Source organism: Rhinolophus sinicus, linkage group LG10 (assembly GCF_036562045.2).
Source record: "Rhinolophus sinicus isolate RSC01 linkage group LG10, ASM3656204v1, whole genome shotgun sequence".
Lineage (NCBI taxonomy): Eukaryota > Metazoa > Chordata > Mammalia > Chiroptera > Rhinolophidae > Rhinolophus > Rhinolophus sinicus.
Window position 1 is genome coordinate 110,556,860 of NC_133759.1, and position 15,300 is coordinate 110,572,159.

The 15,300-nt window shown below is 62.4% G+C and overlaps 1 protein-coding gene across 2 annotated transcripts in view; it reads left to right on the forward strand.

Moving 5' to 3' along the window:
* INTS1 (integrator complex subunit 1) overlaps positions 1 to 7,219 on the forward strand; it is a 29,872-nt gene extending 22,653 nt beyond the window's left edge. For both annotated transcript variants that reach the window (XM_074314027.1, XM_074314026.1), the window contains exons 35-47: positions 85 to 215; positions 771 to 858; positions 953 to 1,179; positions 1,321 to 1,444; positions 2,436 to 2,569; positions 2,997 to 3,189; positions 3,864 to 3,991; positions 4,260 to 4,372; positions 5,060 to 5,173; positions 6,031 to 6,101; positions 6,436 to 6,527; positions 6,621 to 6,730; positions 6,821 to 7,219. In XM_074314027.1, coding sequence (XP_074170128.1) covers positions 85 to 215; positions 771 to 858; positions 953 to 1,179; positions 1,321 to 1,444; positions 2,436 to 2,569; positions 2,997 to 3,189; positions 3,864 to 3,991; positions 4,260 to 4,372; positions 5,060 to 5,173; positions 6,031 to 6,101; positions 6,436 to 6,527; positions 6,621 to 6,730; positions 6,821 to 6,936 — 1,641 coding nt within the window. In that variant the 3' untranslated portion in view covers positions 6,937 to 7,219. The remainder of the gene's footprint in view (positions 1 to 84; positions 216 to 770; positions 859 to 952; positions 1,180 to 1,320; positions 1,445 to 2,435; positions 2,570 to 2,996; positions 3,190 to 3,863; positions 3,992 to 4,259; positions 4,373 to 5,059; positions 5,174 to 6,030; positions 6,102 to 6,435; positions 6,528 to 6,620; positions 6,731 to 6,820) is intronic.
* The last annotated feature ends 8,081 nt before the right edge of the window (positions 7,220 to 15,300 follow it).

Consider the following 15,300-nt stretch of genomic DNA (forward strand, 5'->3'; position numbering starts at 1 on the left):
CTTCTCTGCTGTCTGTGGCTCCCTGACCCCACTCAGCCGAGCCGGTCAGCCCAGCGGGATCATCCAGGCTTCCTTTCTCCCTAGGGTAAAGGTCACTCCAGCCCCCAGGCGCCATCTTTCCGACCCTACCTTCTGGCCCTCCTCACGCACCAGTCCAACTGGTCCACGCTGCACCAGTGTATCCACATCCTACTGGGCAAGAACCGGGAGCACAGGTGAGCCCCTCACCTCCCGGCACATCGGTTCCATCAGCTTTGCTGGAGGGCCCTCCGCCTGGCTTCCCCGCATCTCTGGGGCTCCCTGGGCTGCCCCTCCCTACAGTGGTGCCCCAGGAAGGGGGCCCTGTAGTGGGCATCGCCTCCTTAGGGTACAGAGCTTGCCTGATCCAGGTGCCACTGCTCTGAGTGCTCAGCAGGGCAGGCAGCCAGGGCATGGAATGGGCCACTCCTCGGATCACGTGAACGTCTGTCATCCACTGTGCCCACTGGGGGCACCAAATGACCCACTGTGTGGCCGGCAAGCCCGGAGGGTGGGCAGGGCTGGCATGGGGTAGGGAGAGGCCAGGCAGACGGGGTGAGGCACGTCCTCTACTAGCTGACTTGGGCCCTTAACTAGAGGCTCCTGGGGAAGGGGTGTTTGTGGCCTAAACCCACACAGAGAGCCTCTCACCAGGTGTCTTCTTTCTGTCCCCACACCGCTGCTTTTTAGTCTGTGCCCAGAAGCAGACAGGCCTCGTGCTCAGCCAGGGTTCCTTCCTTGCTTCCCTCCAGGTTTGACCCTTCGACCTCTTTGGACTTCCTCTGGGCCTGTGTCCATGTGCCTCGGGTCTGGCAGGGCAGAGACCAGCGCACGCCGCAGGCAGGTCTTGGGGTGCACCCCCCCCCCGCAGGGTGGGGTGGCGGTGCAATGAGCCTGTGCTGTCCTGAGGCTGATGGGTGGGCACCTGTTGCAGAAGCGGCGAGAGGAGCTCGTGCTGCGGGTCCAGGCCTCTGAGCTCATTGGCCTGGCGGACCTGGTCCTGGCGGAGGCGGAGAGCAGGAGCCAGGACGGGGACGCCGCAGCCTGTAGCCTCCTCCAGGCCCGGCTGCCGCTGCTGCTCAGCTGCTGCCGTGGAGATGCTGAGAGCATCAGGAAGGTGACGGCACATCTGACAGGCTGCATCCAACAGTGGGGCGACAGGTGCGGGTGTGATGCCTGGGTTCAGGACAGGCCCCTCCCCCCATCCCCTTGCTGATGGGACTGGAGGTTGCCCCTCAGGTGCAAGCCCCATGGGCGGGAGCCCCAGCGCCAGCCTGCCCAGCCCCCCACTGTTTCTTCCAGCGTGCTGGGCCAGCGCTGCCGAGACCTGCTCGTGCAGCTGTACTTGCAGCAGCCGGAGCTCCGGGTGTCGTTGCCTGAGGCCCTGATGCACGGCAAGGGCGCCACTGCCAGCAGCACCTGCAAGGTAAGGGCCAGCGGCCGTGCTGAGGACCACCCTCGCCTTCGCTTTGCAGCTGGAAACCCAGACAGGAAACAGAAACACGTTTTCCCAGGTGTCCTCATCACCTGAAGGCAGAGCCAGCCTCGCCATCCCATCTTGGGGGTGGTCTCAGAAACGATCTTTCACCTTAAAGAAACCCTTTGGGTGTGGGGCAGAGGAGAGTGGGTGTTGTCCCCCATCCCCCATTTTTCCTTGGTAAGGGACCATCGACACAGAAGCTGTGTGATGAGTTTTGACATTCGTGTACCTTGAAACCGCCCACAACCAGGACAGGGAGCATCTCCTTCCCCCTCAGTGTGCCCGCCTGCCTGTCACCGCAGTTTAGCTTGCACTTTATGGAGTCCGTCAGCACAACCATGTGGCATGCGTCTTTGCTCGCAGAGTGACCATGTGGCACTCGGCAGTATGGCCAGGCGGCCCGCCTGTCCGCCTGGGAAGTGGCTCTGACGGGCGGCCCTGTGCTGAGCCTCGGGCACAGGTCGTGGGACATCTGCCTTCACTTCTCTTGCTGTCTGGGGCAGGGAGGCAGGCCTGGCACCCTGCCCTCTCCTCGCCACCTTGCAGACCTGCTGCCCGCCCTGCTTCTCTTGCAGTGGGGGGAACTGGTTCTTTCTGGCCATGTTTCCTTCCACTTTTGTGCATTTCTGCCTCGCTCAGTTGAGCTCATGCTTTACATGCAAGGCTGGTCTTTCCCAGCTGTCAGATCATTGTGGCAAAACTGAGCTTTGGTTTGGCATAGAGGTTGGCTTCAAACCCTACGTGTTCACGATTGCCTGGACTTGACCTGCAGAAGTGCCAGTGAGCACTGAGGGAACAGGTATCTCTGGGTCACTGCATGGCCATGCCAGGTCCTGGGGGCACGGGGACCCTTCAGGCTGGCAGCAGAATCTGGAGATGGGCAGCTGAGACATCAAGGCTCGGTAGCCCCCGCCTCTAACCGCTGACTCCTTCCCAGCTGGACGTGCTGGCGCATCGCTTCATCACCCTCCTCGCGGACACCAGCCACTCCCGGGCGTCCGAGAGCCGCGTGTCCGATGCCAACACGGCTTGCCGGAAGCTGGCAGTGGCCCACCCCACACTGCTGCTCAGGTACTGCCCACCATTCCAGGGCCCCAAGGGCGTGCTCGAGACAGCTCCCCTCCTGCCCCCACCCAGCAGGCACTCGGGGCCCCCAGGCCCTGCCTGCACTACAGATAGGGTTAGGGACCCGGTCTTTTGACACATGAGCAAAAGTGCAGGCATTGGTTGGGCTGTGACAGCCCAGCATGGCAGTTACAGCTTCGACTCAGCTGAGCTTGGTGGGAGGGGCGGGGGGGGGGGCTGTGTGGCATGTGTGGCAGCCTTTCCGGATCCCTGGGGAGGGGAGGGTGCGTCTGCAGCCTGTGTCACCTGGGGCTCCTTCGAAATGCAGCCCCAGCCCGCAGATCAGACCATGGGTTTCGCCAGCTCCCAGGGCGGGCGGCATGTCCGTGCTTCTGGGTGGCTGGGACCACTGAGCACCGTCCCCTGTGTCCAGGCATTTGCCCATGATCGCCGCCCTCCTGCACGGCCGCACCCACCTCAACTTCCAGGAGTTCCGGCAGCAAAGCCACCTGACTTTCTTCCTGCACGTGCTGGGGGTGCTGGAGCTGCTGCAGCCGCATGTGTTCCAGAGCGAGCACCAGGGGGCGCTGTGGGACTGCCTGCTTTCCTTCATCCGCTTGCTTCTGGTGCGTGGCGTGACCTGCCCCCTGAGAGAAAGGCCATCCTGTCCGCTGGCCTCTGCCCTCTAGATGCCACAGCCTGAGCAGTGGGGCCCCTTCTGGGATGGCGCAGGGCCGGGACCCAGGAGCTGTGTGCCCTGACCCTCGCCTGCCTCAGCCAGCTGTCCCCCCATCTGAAATCACTTCCCATTCAGCTCGTCCCCTTCTGCCCCATTGCCCAGCACTGGAGGGTCCTGCCCCCGTCCAGCCAAGGCTGCTGGGTGAGGGCAGACACGGGCCACGGGACCCTTGCAGGGGAGCAGAGCCCCTTGGCCTGCATCAAGGGCAGGGCCAGGCTGCCCGCCCTGGGGACCAGCCCTCATCCGGGGGAGGTCCCCAGCTTCTCAGGTGCCTGGAGGAACCCCACATCCTTCGAAATCCAGTGTGGGTTCAGGGCTGCCTTCTCTGCAGTCGCTGTACCCCTGCTGAGCCTGTGACCCATCTCGTCACGCGCTCCAGTTGGGTATCTCCCTGTTTGCACTGGAAGTTCATGAAGGACAAGGGATCCTTAATGTCCCACCTGGTGGGCAGCAGGTGGTGGCATTGGTGGTGGCCAGGGTCCCTTGCGAGGCGTCCAGGGGAAGCAGCCTGGGCAGGACGGGCGCACCTGGCTCAGTGCCCTGTGTTGCTGCCCTTTGCAGAACTACAGGAAGTCCTCGCGCCACCTGGCCCCCTTCATCAACAAGTTCGTGCAGTTCACCCACAGGTACATCACCTGCAACGCCCCCGCGGCCGTCGCCTTCCTGCAGAAGCACTCGGACGCGCTCCAGTGAGTGTGCAGCGTCCCTCCGGCCGGCACAGGGCGGGTTGTCGGGGCTGTGCACCCCCGAGGCGGGTGGCTGCCAGGAACAGATACTGTCCCCAGGGCCAGCAGGGTGGCTCAGGCCAGGCTTCCCAGCCCCAGACGCACCGCTGTCCTGAACTGCTGCTGGCCACGCCCTGCCCTTGCACAACCCAGCTGCCCACACCCGGTGTCGGCCCTGCCCCGCCCCACCACCTGCGGCCGTGTCCTCACAGTCCCCCTGTGCCCTCCCCAGCGACCTGTCCTTCGACAGCAGCGACCTAGTGATGCTCAAGTCCCTCCTCGCAGGGCTGAGCCTGCCCAGCAGGGACGGCAGAGCCGACCGAGGCCTGGACGAGGAGGGCGAGGGTGAGTGGGCCATGGGGCTCTGCTGGGAGGGGCTGCAGGCCAGCAGCACGGCGCCCTCGGGACCATCGCAGGTGTCCCTGGGCGTGGCACGTGCAGGCCGCACTGCGTGCTGCCGCTCCCCCCCTTCCGTGGGAAGCTAGCCGAGTCCCCCTCCATCCTGTGTCCCTTACTGCCCGATGGTGACCTGGGCCCCGCAGGCAGGGCCATCGATGCTGCAGCACATCCAGTGAGCAGCTGGTGGATTAGTGAGCGAGCGACTCACAGCCATTCTGCTGCCCGGTTTTCCCAAATTGTCTATGTTGAGTGTGACTCTTCGGTAGTCCATGGAAACACGTAGCACAGCATCCAGCACTCAGATGCCTTTATTGAGCGCCTGCTGTGTGCCAGGTGAGCACAGGAAGGGAACAGAGCTGGTGAGAGGCGCGAGGGAGAAGGGCCGAGTCCCAGTCTCGCCCTGTGGCTCGTTGCATCACGTTTATGGAGCGCCCATGGCACCAGGCCCGCTCAGCCTGGTGCGGTGCCCACATCTTCTGGGGCTGCTGGGCAGGATGGCCCGCGCTCGCCCTCACGAATCCTGGAGCCTTGGTGTTGAGTGTTTCCTGCACTACTCCCCCGGGTGTCCTTTGTGGACAGCACGCCGGGGGTGGCCGCCTCTCTGGCCAACAGCGTTGGCTTCCTGTCTTCCAGACGAGAGCTCAGCTGGCTCCCTGCCCCTGCTCAGCGTCTCCCTCTTCACTCCTCTGACCACAGCTGAAATGGCCCCCTACATGAAGAGGCTTTCCCGGGGCCAGACTGTCGAGGGTGAGTTTGGGAGCCGGGGTGCCACGGGCCCTGGCCATCCAGGCTGTCACTGCAGAGGCCCCCAGACAGCAGGTCCCTGCTGGGCCGCGGGGCAGGCTGGGCGGTTTCCTCATGGTGGGGGCAGAGAGCATGCTGGAGGAGGAGACAGGGACTCGAGGCAGGGGAGGAGCGGCTTGCTGGCCGGTCGCACGGGGAGCAGTCTCCAAACAAAGCAGGTCGGGGAGCCCCTGCAGTTGAGAGGAGACCTGTGGAGGGGAGGCTGGCAGTGGGCTGGCAGGCGGCCACTGGCGTCTTGAGAGAGCAGAGGCCTGGGTGGCCCTGCGGTGTTGGGCTGTTGGGCACCCTCAGAGGTGCTGGGAGTGCCCGGAAGTGAGTGTGTGTGGGGTCAGCCCCCCCTCAGACGAGCATGGGGGCTGGGCAGCCACATGGCAGGAGGGGTGGGACCAGGGCAGGTCTCCGGGGATCGCGCTACAAAGGCAGAGCCCTAGCCCCTCAGATCTAGGGGAGCAGGGTCTGGGGTGTGCATCTCGAAAGCTTCCCAGTTGGCCAGTGCCCGTCGTTGAGGGAAGCCAGCAGGACTCCTGGGCCTTACCAAGTGCCAAGGACAGTGCAGAAGGTTCCAGGAGGCACTGCTGCTGTGTTGTGATCTGCCGCTGTACCCAGGGAGCCTGCACAGAGGCTGGAGCAGGGCCCCTCGGGTCCCTGCGAGGCCCTGGATCTCTCTCCCTGCCGGGCAGATGGATGAGGCTCAACATGGCCCAGGGGTCCTGGCCTCAGGATGACCCCTTCTGCCTATGGGTTGTTGGGGGACAGAGGCTCACTCCCTGAGCCCTCACGTGGCCCTGTGCCCGTCTCAGATCTGCTGGAGGTTCTGAGTGACGTAGACGAGATGTCCCGACGGAGACCTGAGATCCTGGGCTTCTTCTCGGTGAGGGAGTGGGGGACCTAGGGGCGGAGCCGCTGGCAGCATTTCAGGGACTGGGACGTGGAAGCCCCCGGGGACCCTGGGCTGGGAAGCCTTCGGGGCGGGGGCAGCATGCATTGGAACCTGGCCCGTGTTCCCAGTCGAGCACGGAGCCCAGGCAGTGCCAGCCCTCTGCTCTGGCTGGTGTTCCATGCTTCCCAACGGGCCCTGAGGTCCCAGAGCAGTCCTGTGGTGGGGGCGGGCGGGGTTCCTGCGGGTCCTCTCCTGTGTGCCAGCCAGCTGCCAGGAGGCCAACGGCCTGAGGGCTTGAGTAACTCCCTGCCTCCCCCGCCCCAAGACCAACCTGCAGCGGCTGATGCTCTCATCGGAGGAGTCCTGCCGCAGCCTGGCTTTCAGCCTGGCCCTGCGCTCCATGCAGCACAACCCCAGGTGAGCGCCGAGCCTGCTGCCCCGCCTGTGTGGCAGGGCCTTGCCTGGCTTGGGCATGGGGAGAGGTACCCACTGAGTGTGTGGCTTTTCCAGCATCGCGGCCGACTTCTTGCCCACGTTCATGTACTGCCTGGGCAGCCGGGACTTTGAGGTGGTGCAGACGGCCCTCAGGAACCTGCCAGAGTACACCCTCCTCTGCCAGGGTGAGTCCACCTGTCCCCCACCCCACCCCACCCGGGCCCCTGGGGCCTCTGGTGGCTCCGTGTGGCCTGAGCATCCTGTCTCTCACACAGAGCACGCGGCCGTGCTGCTACACCGGGCCTTCTTGGTGGGCATGTACGGCCAGATGGACACCAGCACCCAGATCTCCGAGGCCCTGAGAGTGCTGCACATGGAGGCGGTGATGTGAGCCAGCCATAGCCCGACCGACCGCATGCCAGCTGGGCCCTCGGCTCGTCCACTGTGGTCTCCCAGGCCACCCAGGAGGCCCCTCCAGGAGGCGGGAGGGCGCCGAGCCTCCCAAGGCTGTGTTCAGTCACGTCCAGTGCTCCCGCCGGCCGCTGGGGCGGGGGCAGTCTGCGCTGAGACTGCTTTGCCTGCAGCGACAGGGACGCAACCCTGTCAGCTAGGAGGACACGCCCTCCTGGCGTATCAGGACGATGGGTGGGTTTTAAATTAAATGTGAACCCCGAGTGCCGGCTGCCTTGTGTGCTTCCTCTGCCCTGAGAAGCCTGGCAATTGAGTGGGACCCAGGAGTGGGGAGCCCCACCTGCCAGGCCTGGCCAGCCTGCTCCCGGGTGGGCATGTGGGGTGACATGGGGTGTCCATCTGAGGCAGGAGGACCCCTGCCGGCCTGTGCACACAGTCTCAGCTTCGCCTCAGGCAGAATCAGGAGCGAGGTGACCGTCCTTGGGCCCCTCCTGGCCCGAGTTCTCTGCCACAGCCCTGGCCTCTGCTGAGTAGGAGCCACGAGGGAGTGGACTTGGTGGGGGGTCAGCTGTGGAGCAGCCTTTCAGGGCTCATGCCGACCGGTGTCCCCCACAAGGGACCCAGGGTGAAGCCCTCGGCTGTGGGCATCTCTCCAGGAAACCAGGGCCGGCGAGGCCTGCTTGCAATGCTGGCTAAGGGACAGAGGCCAGGAACCGTTTCTGTCCCCACAGGCTCTGCCCCAGAACTTAGCCTTGGGGCACCGGCAGGGATGGGGCAGTGCCCAGGAAGTCAGCCTCTAGGGGGCCGGGGCCTGGCTGCATTGTTTCCTCCGGGTCTGTTTCCTCGCCTTTCCTTGGGGTAAAGCATCCCACCCCGTCCACACTCACAGCAGCCAGAGGATCCTTCCAGCACACAGATGTCCCCTGTCCTCCCTTCCGGCTGGTGGCTCCCTGCTGCCAGGGGCGGTCAGGATTCTAGCACTGGGTCCCTCACCTGCCTGGTTCCTGCTCAGCTGGGGCCACCAGGGGGCACTGTGGCTGAAACCAGACCCAGGCCCTTCCTGGTTGGGTGAGGCAGGACAGGTCCTGGCTTCTGGAGACTGACCCTCCGAGGGCCAGGAGTCACGTCCCCCCTCACCCAGGGGACCCTGGGGATGGGTCGGTCACTGCACCCTCCGAGCCTGGAACAGGCCTGTGCTCAGCCCCTCCCTCCTCTCCAGATCCTTCCTGTCAAGGGCGCCCACCCCATTTGCACTGCCTGATCTCCCCATCCTGAGCGCTTGGCCTGTCAGCCTCCAGGCCACTGCCCGTGTGATGGCCCCTCTGTCCAGCCATGGGAGTCCCAGGACCCCCGGCCCAGTGGCTTGTTTTCGGCCCTGTTTTGTGGCTCACAGAGCCTAGTTCGGGCATGTGGAGCTGGCCTGATGGCCACTCCTGAGGTGAGGGTCTCAGCCCCGATCCAGAGAGCAGGTTCTGAGTCAAGGAGCCAACACATGCCTCCTGCTGCCAGCCCAGGTGCCGTGAGCACCACGCCTTCCCACCTGCCCAGTGAGGGCCCCGAGCCTGGCCACCAGGAGCTACCACGTCCAGAAAGTCCGCTTTGTGTCATGTGATTCACACAGGGCCACGGCACGGGCAACAGCCACTGGGACACCCACGTGCCCCAGAGTGCTACCACGTCCCTCACCCAGGGCCCCACAGCCACCCACGGGCTGGTGGTGCATTCCATGGTGGTCTGGAGCACCTCCCGGGACAAGTGTGAGGGGCTCCCGGACCCCTCCTCCCCGCTTGCACCAGTATCAGAGCCCTGTGCCCACGTTGGCCTGACTCCCTCGTAGCATGGCAGCGTGGGGGTGAAGGGTTGGGTGAGTATGCAGGAGGGGCTCAGCCTCAGCAGGAGGGGAAGCCCATCAGTCCCAAGACCCCACCTCCCACACTCAGGCTGACCAGCAGCCAGCCAGCCAGCCAGTGACCATGGAAGGGCCCCATGGAGGGTGGTCTGGCAGCACCTACAGCCCATAAGGGTGGCCGGTTCGGTCACCACAGCATCACATGTGCAGGCCGCTGGCCTGGCCCTCGAGAACGGGCCGTACACGCCTGCACGCTGGCGAGAGGGGGTCGCAGCAGGTGCGCAGGGCTGTCTGTGCTTGCACGTCAGCTGCCCAGGCTCAGGCATCATGCCGGAGGGGCTCCTGGACCAGCACTGGCACTGAACGCCGGCCCAGCCATGCTGAGTGGCAGCCTCTGATTGCACTGTCCCATTTCACACACAAAGAAACTGAAGCCCAAGGAGGTGGGGTATTGAGCCCCCAGGTCACCAGCTAGCACTGGGCAGAGCTGAGTGCAGCAGCCAGAGTCTGCCCCCCGACCACTGACCACGTGCACCCAGCCCTGGGCCTGGGCCTGTGGTTTGTGCAAAGCGAAAGCCAGGAGCTGCCAGGCTGCCCCGGGAGGCAGGTGTGCATGGGGGTGGGTGACGGAGCACACGTGGGTGTAAGGACATAGAGGGCGTGCGTGCAAGCTGTACCAAGGGGCCGAGTGAGCCCCTCGCAGTGTCCCAAGTCACCTGGGTCTCAGGACAGAAACAGCAGGGGGCCTGGCCTGGCCTGTCTGCTACCGCCCCTCACCTGAACTCCAAAGCCAGGGAGCCTTGGACCCTGCAGACCTGTGGGCTTGGCCGCTGAGGTGGGGTGGCCTAGCAAGTCGGTCAGAACCTTCTGATCCTCGCCCTTTCCCCCGGCTCAGCATCCCCTCTGAAGCCCAGACTTGGCCACGGCGCCTTGGCACAAGCCCTCTTTCCTGTTGCTGCACATTCTGCCAGCCCCCTTTCATATTCAACTCTCAGCTCTTGGGGCACCTCCTCCAGGAAGGCTTCCTGCACCCCACGGCAGCTGCCTCCTCTGCTGGGTTCTGTGTGTTTTTACTGCTTGCTGCTCCACACCAGACTGGAGTGGGGTCTGCCTGGCTGGGGTGCGCTGAGCAGGTGAGGGAGGTGCAGTGTTTGAGAGCCCAGAGCCTGGACCTGGGTGGGAGCGGGGGAAAGGGCACTGGCCCAGCCTGTGTGTCCCACCCCAGCCCTCAAAGCCAAGCTCCCTGGGGCTGCTCATGCCAATTCCAGGAAGTTGACCAGGTTTGGGGAAGGGAGTCCTTGAGTGTCAGGAAGGTGGTGAGGTGAGTGGGGGCAGGGTGGGGCCCACTCAGACTCCCTTGTCTGAGCCTTAGTTTCCCTCTCCTTAAGAGGGGCTGCACTCACCCACCCACTAGACGAGAAAATGGAGGTTATCTGAGCTGAGGTATCTCGTGAAACACGTGCTGGGTGGGCAGGTGGTGGGTGCGCCTCTGCTGAGCACTGAGGGAGCAGACAGCCAGGTCAGGGCACTCACACATCAGGCCCCTGGAGGACAGCCCCTGACCATCCCGGACAGACAAAGGGGACCTGGGCCAGGAGTGGGCGGCGGGAGGACTGAGGCAAAGGTGTGCTGCTCAGAGCGATGGTGCTGACCCGAGGGTGGACAGAGAGGGTGTGGATGACCAGTGGCCACAGTCTGGCCACGACCCATGCCCCTGACCTCCCTCTCAGCCCTCAGAGCTCCTCACCCGTGGCCACTCCCCACAGAACTGTTGGGCCCAGGGAGCAGCCGTGGGGAGGGGACACTCAATGTGAACCCTGAAGTGGGGTCCCTGTCTCTGCTCTGGGATCAGTGAGTGCCAGTGGCGTGCTCCAGGCCGACAGCTCCAGGGCTCCACGGGAGTCCAGCCCCAGGCCCTGCAGTGCCCTCCACTCTGGGAGAAAGGGTCGCCCAGGGGAGGAGGGCGGCCAGGTCCAGGCAGGGTGAAAAAGCAACTACTCATAGGTCTTCCTTCCCCAGGTGGGGAGGGTGGGGCCAGGTGTGGTGTTGCCATGGTGACAAGCTCACCTGCTTCCTTACAGCTTCATAGCAAACACCTGGTTTCATTTTCAGTTCTGGGAAGGAGTGGCCCCTGACCTTCAAACAGGTCAGCCAGCAGCCAGCTGGGCTGATAGGCAAGGCAGCCTGGGACCCTGGGGTCCCTGGGTCTCCCCATGGCAGCTCCCCAGGGCCAGTGCCCTCACGTCCACCCTGGGAGGACTGGCTGATGGCCCCACTTCACAGATGAGGGGGCAGGTGTCCAAGGTCACATAGGGTGGAGCTGCTTGGGGGTCCTGGTCCAGAATGCTCCCTCCCCCTTCGCCCAGTGTCTTTCCTCAGAGCGACTTTTAGCTCTGACCCAGTTAGTCCAGGACAAGCAGAGGTGGGGTCATTTCAGGTGTCTTGGCAGAGGAGGGTGTGGCTTGAGGCCTCCCCCAGGGGCTGCCACCCCTTCCCTCCTGGGGGAGGTGACCTGTTAGGAACACTCCTGGGAGGGCTGGCATACCGAGCTAGAAGTCCAGTCTCCTCACCCCAGAGCCCTCTCCGGTGCAGACCTGGTCCCAGTGCCAGGCCCAGGCTGTGCCTCCAGGGGGCCATACCTGGGGGAGTCAGAAAGGGCTGCTTAGAGAAGGTGGAATGGCAAGTGGGTCTTGAAGGGTGAATAGGAGTTTTCTAGGTGAGGATTCTCAACTTACCAACCTAGTTAGGGGCACATCTGTCATCACATGTGAGTGGTGAGCCTACTGCCCTGGTTTCCCACCTGTGCCCTCCTGGTGGAAAGTCCAGCCTGGAGGGGACTTAGGGCTCGGTGGGGAGCAAGGGGTGGTCTTGCACACAGTAGGGCTCAGTGGACATTTGTCCAGCAAATGATGTGGTTCCAGCTGCTCTAGGTAGGGAGAGCAGACCCCGAGAGGAAAATTGGGGGAGCCACCCCCCAACAAGGTTTGGTCGCCAAAGTCACTCACCGCATACAGAGAGGAGCTGGCTGGGTTAGGGCAAGACTTTGGCTGCAGAGCCCAAGGCCCCACTGACCACTCTGATGGAGGAAGCCGCCGCTGACCACCTGCCACCTATTCTGCACACCACGGCTGTGACTGCTGTGCTCAGTCTCCTGGGGGCCCCCTGAGAACACAGAGCTGGGGTGCTGTGGAGGGGCTGCTGGGTCCCAAACTCCTCAGGCCCCTTCTTCCCCGCTCAGCATTACAGACATCAGCCCAGGAGCCCACAGGCCAGAGTTCCAGCTGGGAGAGCCTTTGAGATGGCAAAGCATGTGGCTGCAGGAGCTGAGGGCTGCCAGGTCAGAGGCCAGAATGCAGGCCCCTCACCTCAGGGCCCCCACCTCGAGCACCCTAACCTTTGTCTGAGTTCCACTCCCTGAGTCCTGCAGTCCTGCTCCCCTTAAGGCCAGGGACAGCCTTGTCTGACCTCTCACCCCAACCTAGGACAGGTAGCATTAGAGGTACAGACAGAAACCCCTGGGTCTGATGCCAGCTCTCCATGGTTATGGCCTTGGGCAAATCCTCTCCTTTCCAGTCTGTAAAATGGGCGTGAACATAGCGTCCGGGGCTAAGGGCTGTGAGCAGTGCCTGACACACAGGAAGTATTCAGCAGAGGGTGGCTGTCTCTGACCTGTATGAACAGAGAGGTGCTGTGTCTGGCCAAGGACACACAGCGATCACAGGCAGGGCGGGGCTCCCATGCCCCCTGGCCACCCCTGCCAGCCCTGCAGGCTCCTCATCGGGAGCCGGAGGGCCGAGCCCCATTCCACGGGGTTCCTATAATGGTGTGAAGAGGATTAATAATGCATTTATAACACGTCGTTGTGGTAGCCAAAAATGATCTATAAATGGGCGGTAAATGTTTTATAATGTTTTTGTAACCCGTTATAAATGATAAATGGCAGACTATAGATGTGGATCAAATATTTATAACGCATTGTGTGCGACGTTGGGCTACTACAGTTCAGGAAAGCCATTAATAATAAAGTGGATGGAAATGTAAAAGTTGCAGACATGCCCAGCAAAGCCATTTATAATGAAATGTAAAGCTGGGCTGTTGGAAGCAGCCCACGAGCCCCGCGGAAACCCTGGCCGCTTTTCCCCGAGCCTGCGGAGGCCCAGGGTCTGAATTATTTGTGAGGCGCTCCGACGAGGATGTACACTGCCCGTAGCACGCGTATGAGTACCCCATTAACACACCCGAGGCGGCATGCGTTATTCATGGGGCCTAATTAATTAATGGTGGCCCCTCAAAGTGGGGTGTCACCGCCTCCAGCCCCCTCTCCTGCCTGGGGCCATGGCCTTGGGAATCGGGGGGAGGAGGGACATCCCTTGGATGTCCTGTTGTGAAGCCATTGTTACCCCTCAATGGTACTTCTGGGGTAGGTGGTAGGGGGCTGGTGTCCACTGTGGGGACTCTGCCCACCTCTCCCCAGTGTCCGCCTCCTACAGCCACGATTGCTGTGAGTTAGGCAGGGAGCTACATTTCCTTCCACAGGTTGGCCCTGGTGCCACCTTCCCAGAATGGCCTGGACGAGGGGCTGTCTTCCCAACAAGAGCAGGAGGCTCAGGAAAGTGAGTGGCCTAATGCAGGTCACGGGCCAAGCCAACGTCTGAGCGTGGGTCCCAACTCGGGCCGCTGTCTGACTCTGAACCCTGTCATTTGCACAAGGCCCACTTCTGTTCTGTGCAACTCTCGTTGGTGACATGCTCCTGCAGCAGGGGTTCCACAGGCAGGTTGGTTGGGGAACCAAGGTGTCATGTGGCCACTCCCTTGGGGTGAAGGCTTGGACAAACACCTCCCTCATTCTTCTTTCCATCCCCCCCCCCCCTTCTCTCCTGGTTTGTCCCCCTCTGCCTCAAAGCACTGCAGGGCTGGTGTGTTTGGGCAGATGACCTGGATCTATTCTAGTTCGGTCCCTTGGCCTTGATCAAATCAGTTACTTGGGGTTGAATCTACCAGCTGAAGGGTCTACACTCCAAGGCGTGGGGCCCAAGCCCCATCACTGCAACCCCTTTAGGGGCCCAGAAGCCATCATGTCCTCCAGGAGCTAAGCTGATGGGCAAGCTGGAGCTGGTTTTGAATAAAAATTCATGATGCCTTTGGCCCTGCCTCTCCCTGGGTCCGTCCCAGCACTGCCCCTCCACCATCACTGAGGGTCAGGACACATGCTGGCAGCAGCAGTAGGGAAAAGAGACTGTGTTGCTTGGAGGTCCTGACCAGAAGGGTTGGCATTCGTGCAGGACGCTGGCCTGGGCTGACCCTGGCTCCTTGGGCCCTCACCCCGCGTTGGGGTTAACCCTCATCCAGGTTCTGCCTGGCTGATCAGGTCGTCCCTTCTCTTCTAAGAATCTGTCTTTTGAGTTGCGGAGTAGGTAGAGTGAACCCACTTTTAAAGAGTAGCTGTAAGTTTAATGAGAAAGTGGGCCCGAAAAGTGATAGAAGAGGCTGGAGGGGGCTGTCTGGACCCTGCTCCCTCCTCCCCACTTCCTCTGCCAAACTTCCATGGGCTTCCTTCCTTCCTCCCACCATTCCCTCTGCCTGCGAAGTTCTTCACATCCCCTGACACACCGACTTATCTTCAGGGCTTAGTTCTCAGGTCCTTCATGAAAGCCACCTTCGCCTTCCAGGCCAAGACAGAAGCCCGTCTTTCACCATTGAGTGGCACCGTGTGTCCCCTTGGAGCACTGTGACAAGTGCAGCACAGCATGTGTTTGTGTTCATGTGTCAGTCAGGGAAGGATGCTAGCGAGCTACTGTAACAAACAGATCCCAAGTTTCCAGCAACTGAACCCAGCTCACATTTATTTCTCACTCATCCAGAAGCCAGTATAGCTGTTCCTGGTCAGTGGTGGCCTCCGCCTGACCCTGCAGTGTCCAGGCTTCTCCATCTGTGGCCCTGTCATCTAGCAGGTCCTTTTCATCCAGCCAGAGGATGAGGGAAATGGAAATTCTGGAGGTGCACACATCACCTCCATTGGCTGGAACTCAGCCGCACCGCCCCATCCACCAGCCAGGGAGGCTGGAAAATTTGGTCCAGACAGAGTCCAAAAGTCCTGAGACAGGGACACAGGGGTGTTTGAGGGCGAGTCATAGGGGAGGTGGGAGAGGTAAGGACTGGGGGCAGGGTTGGAGAGCCCATTCTAAGGCCTGTGCTTTCACCTTGAGGTGGGAGACCCGGGAGGGGTTTGAGCAGGGTGGTATGCTCTCACTCCCATTGTTGAAGATTCTGTGTTGACAATAGACCAGCTGGTAAGGCAGAAGCAGAGCAGGTTAGAAGGCTCCTGGACAAATCCAGGCTCTCAGTGGGGGGTTGGGGACGGGGGCCATGGAGGGGTGGCAATGGTCAGTTTCCTCCTAGATCCAATGTGGCCAGCGAGAGGACAGGAGGCAAGGAGCGCACCCAGGCTTTTGACCTGAGTAACTGCCAAGTGGGAGTCACCATCAGTGACCCGTC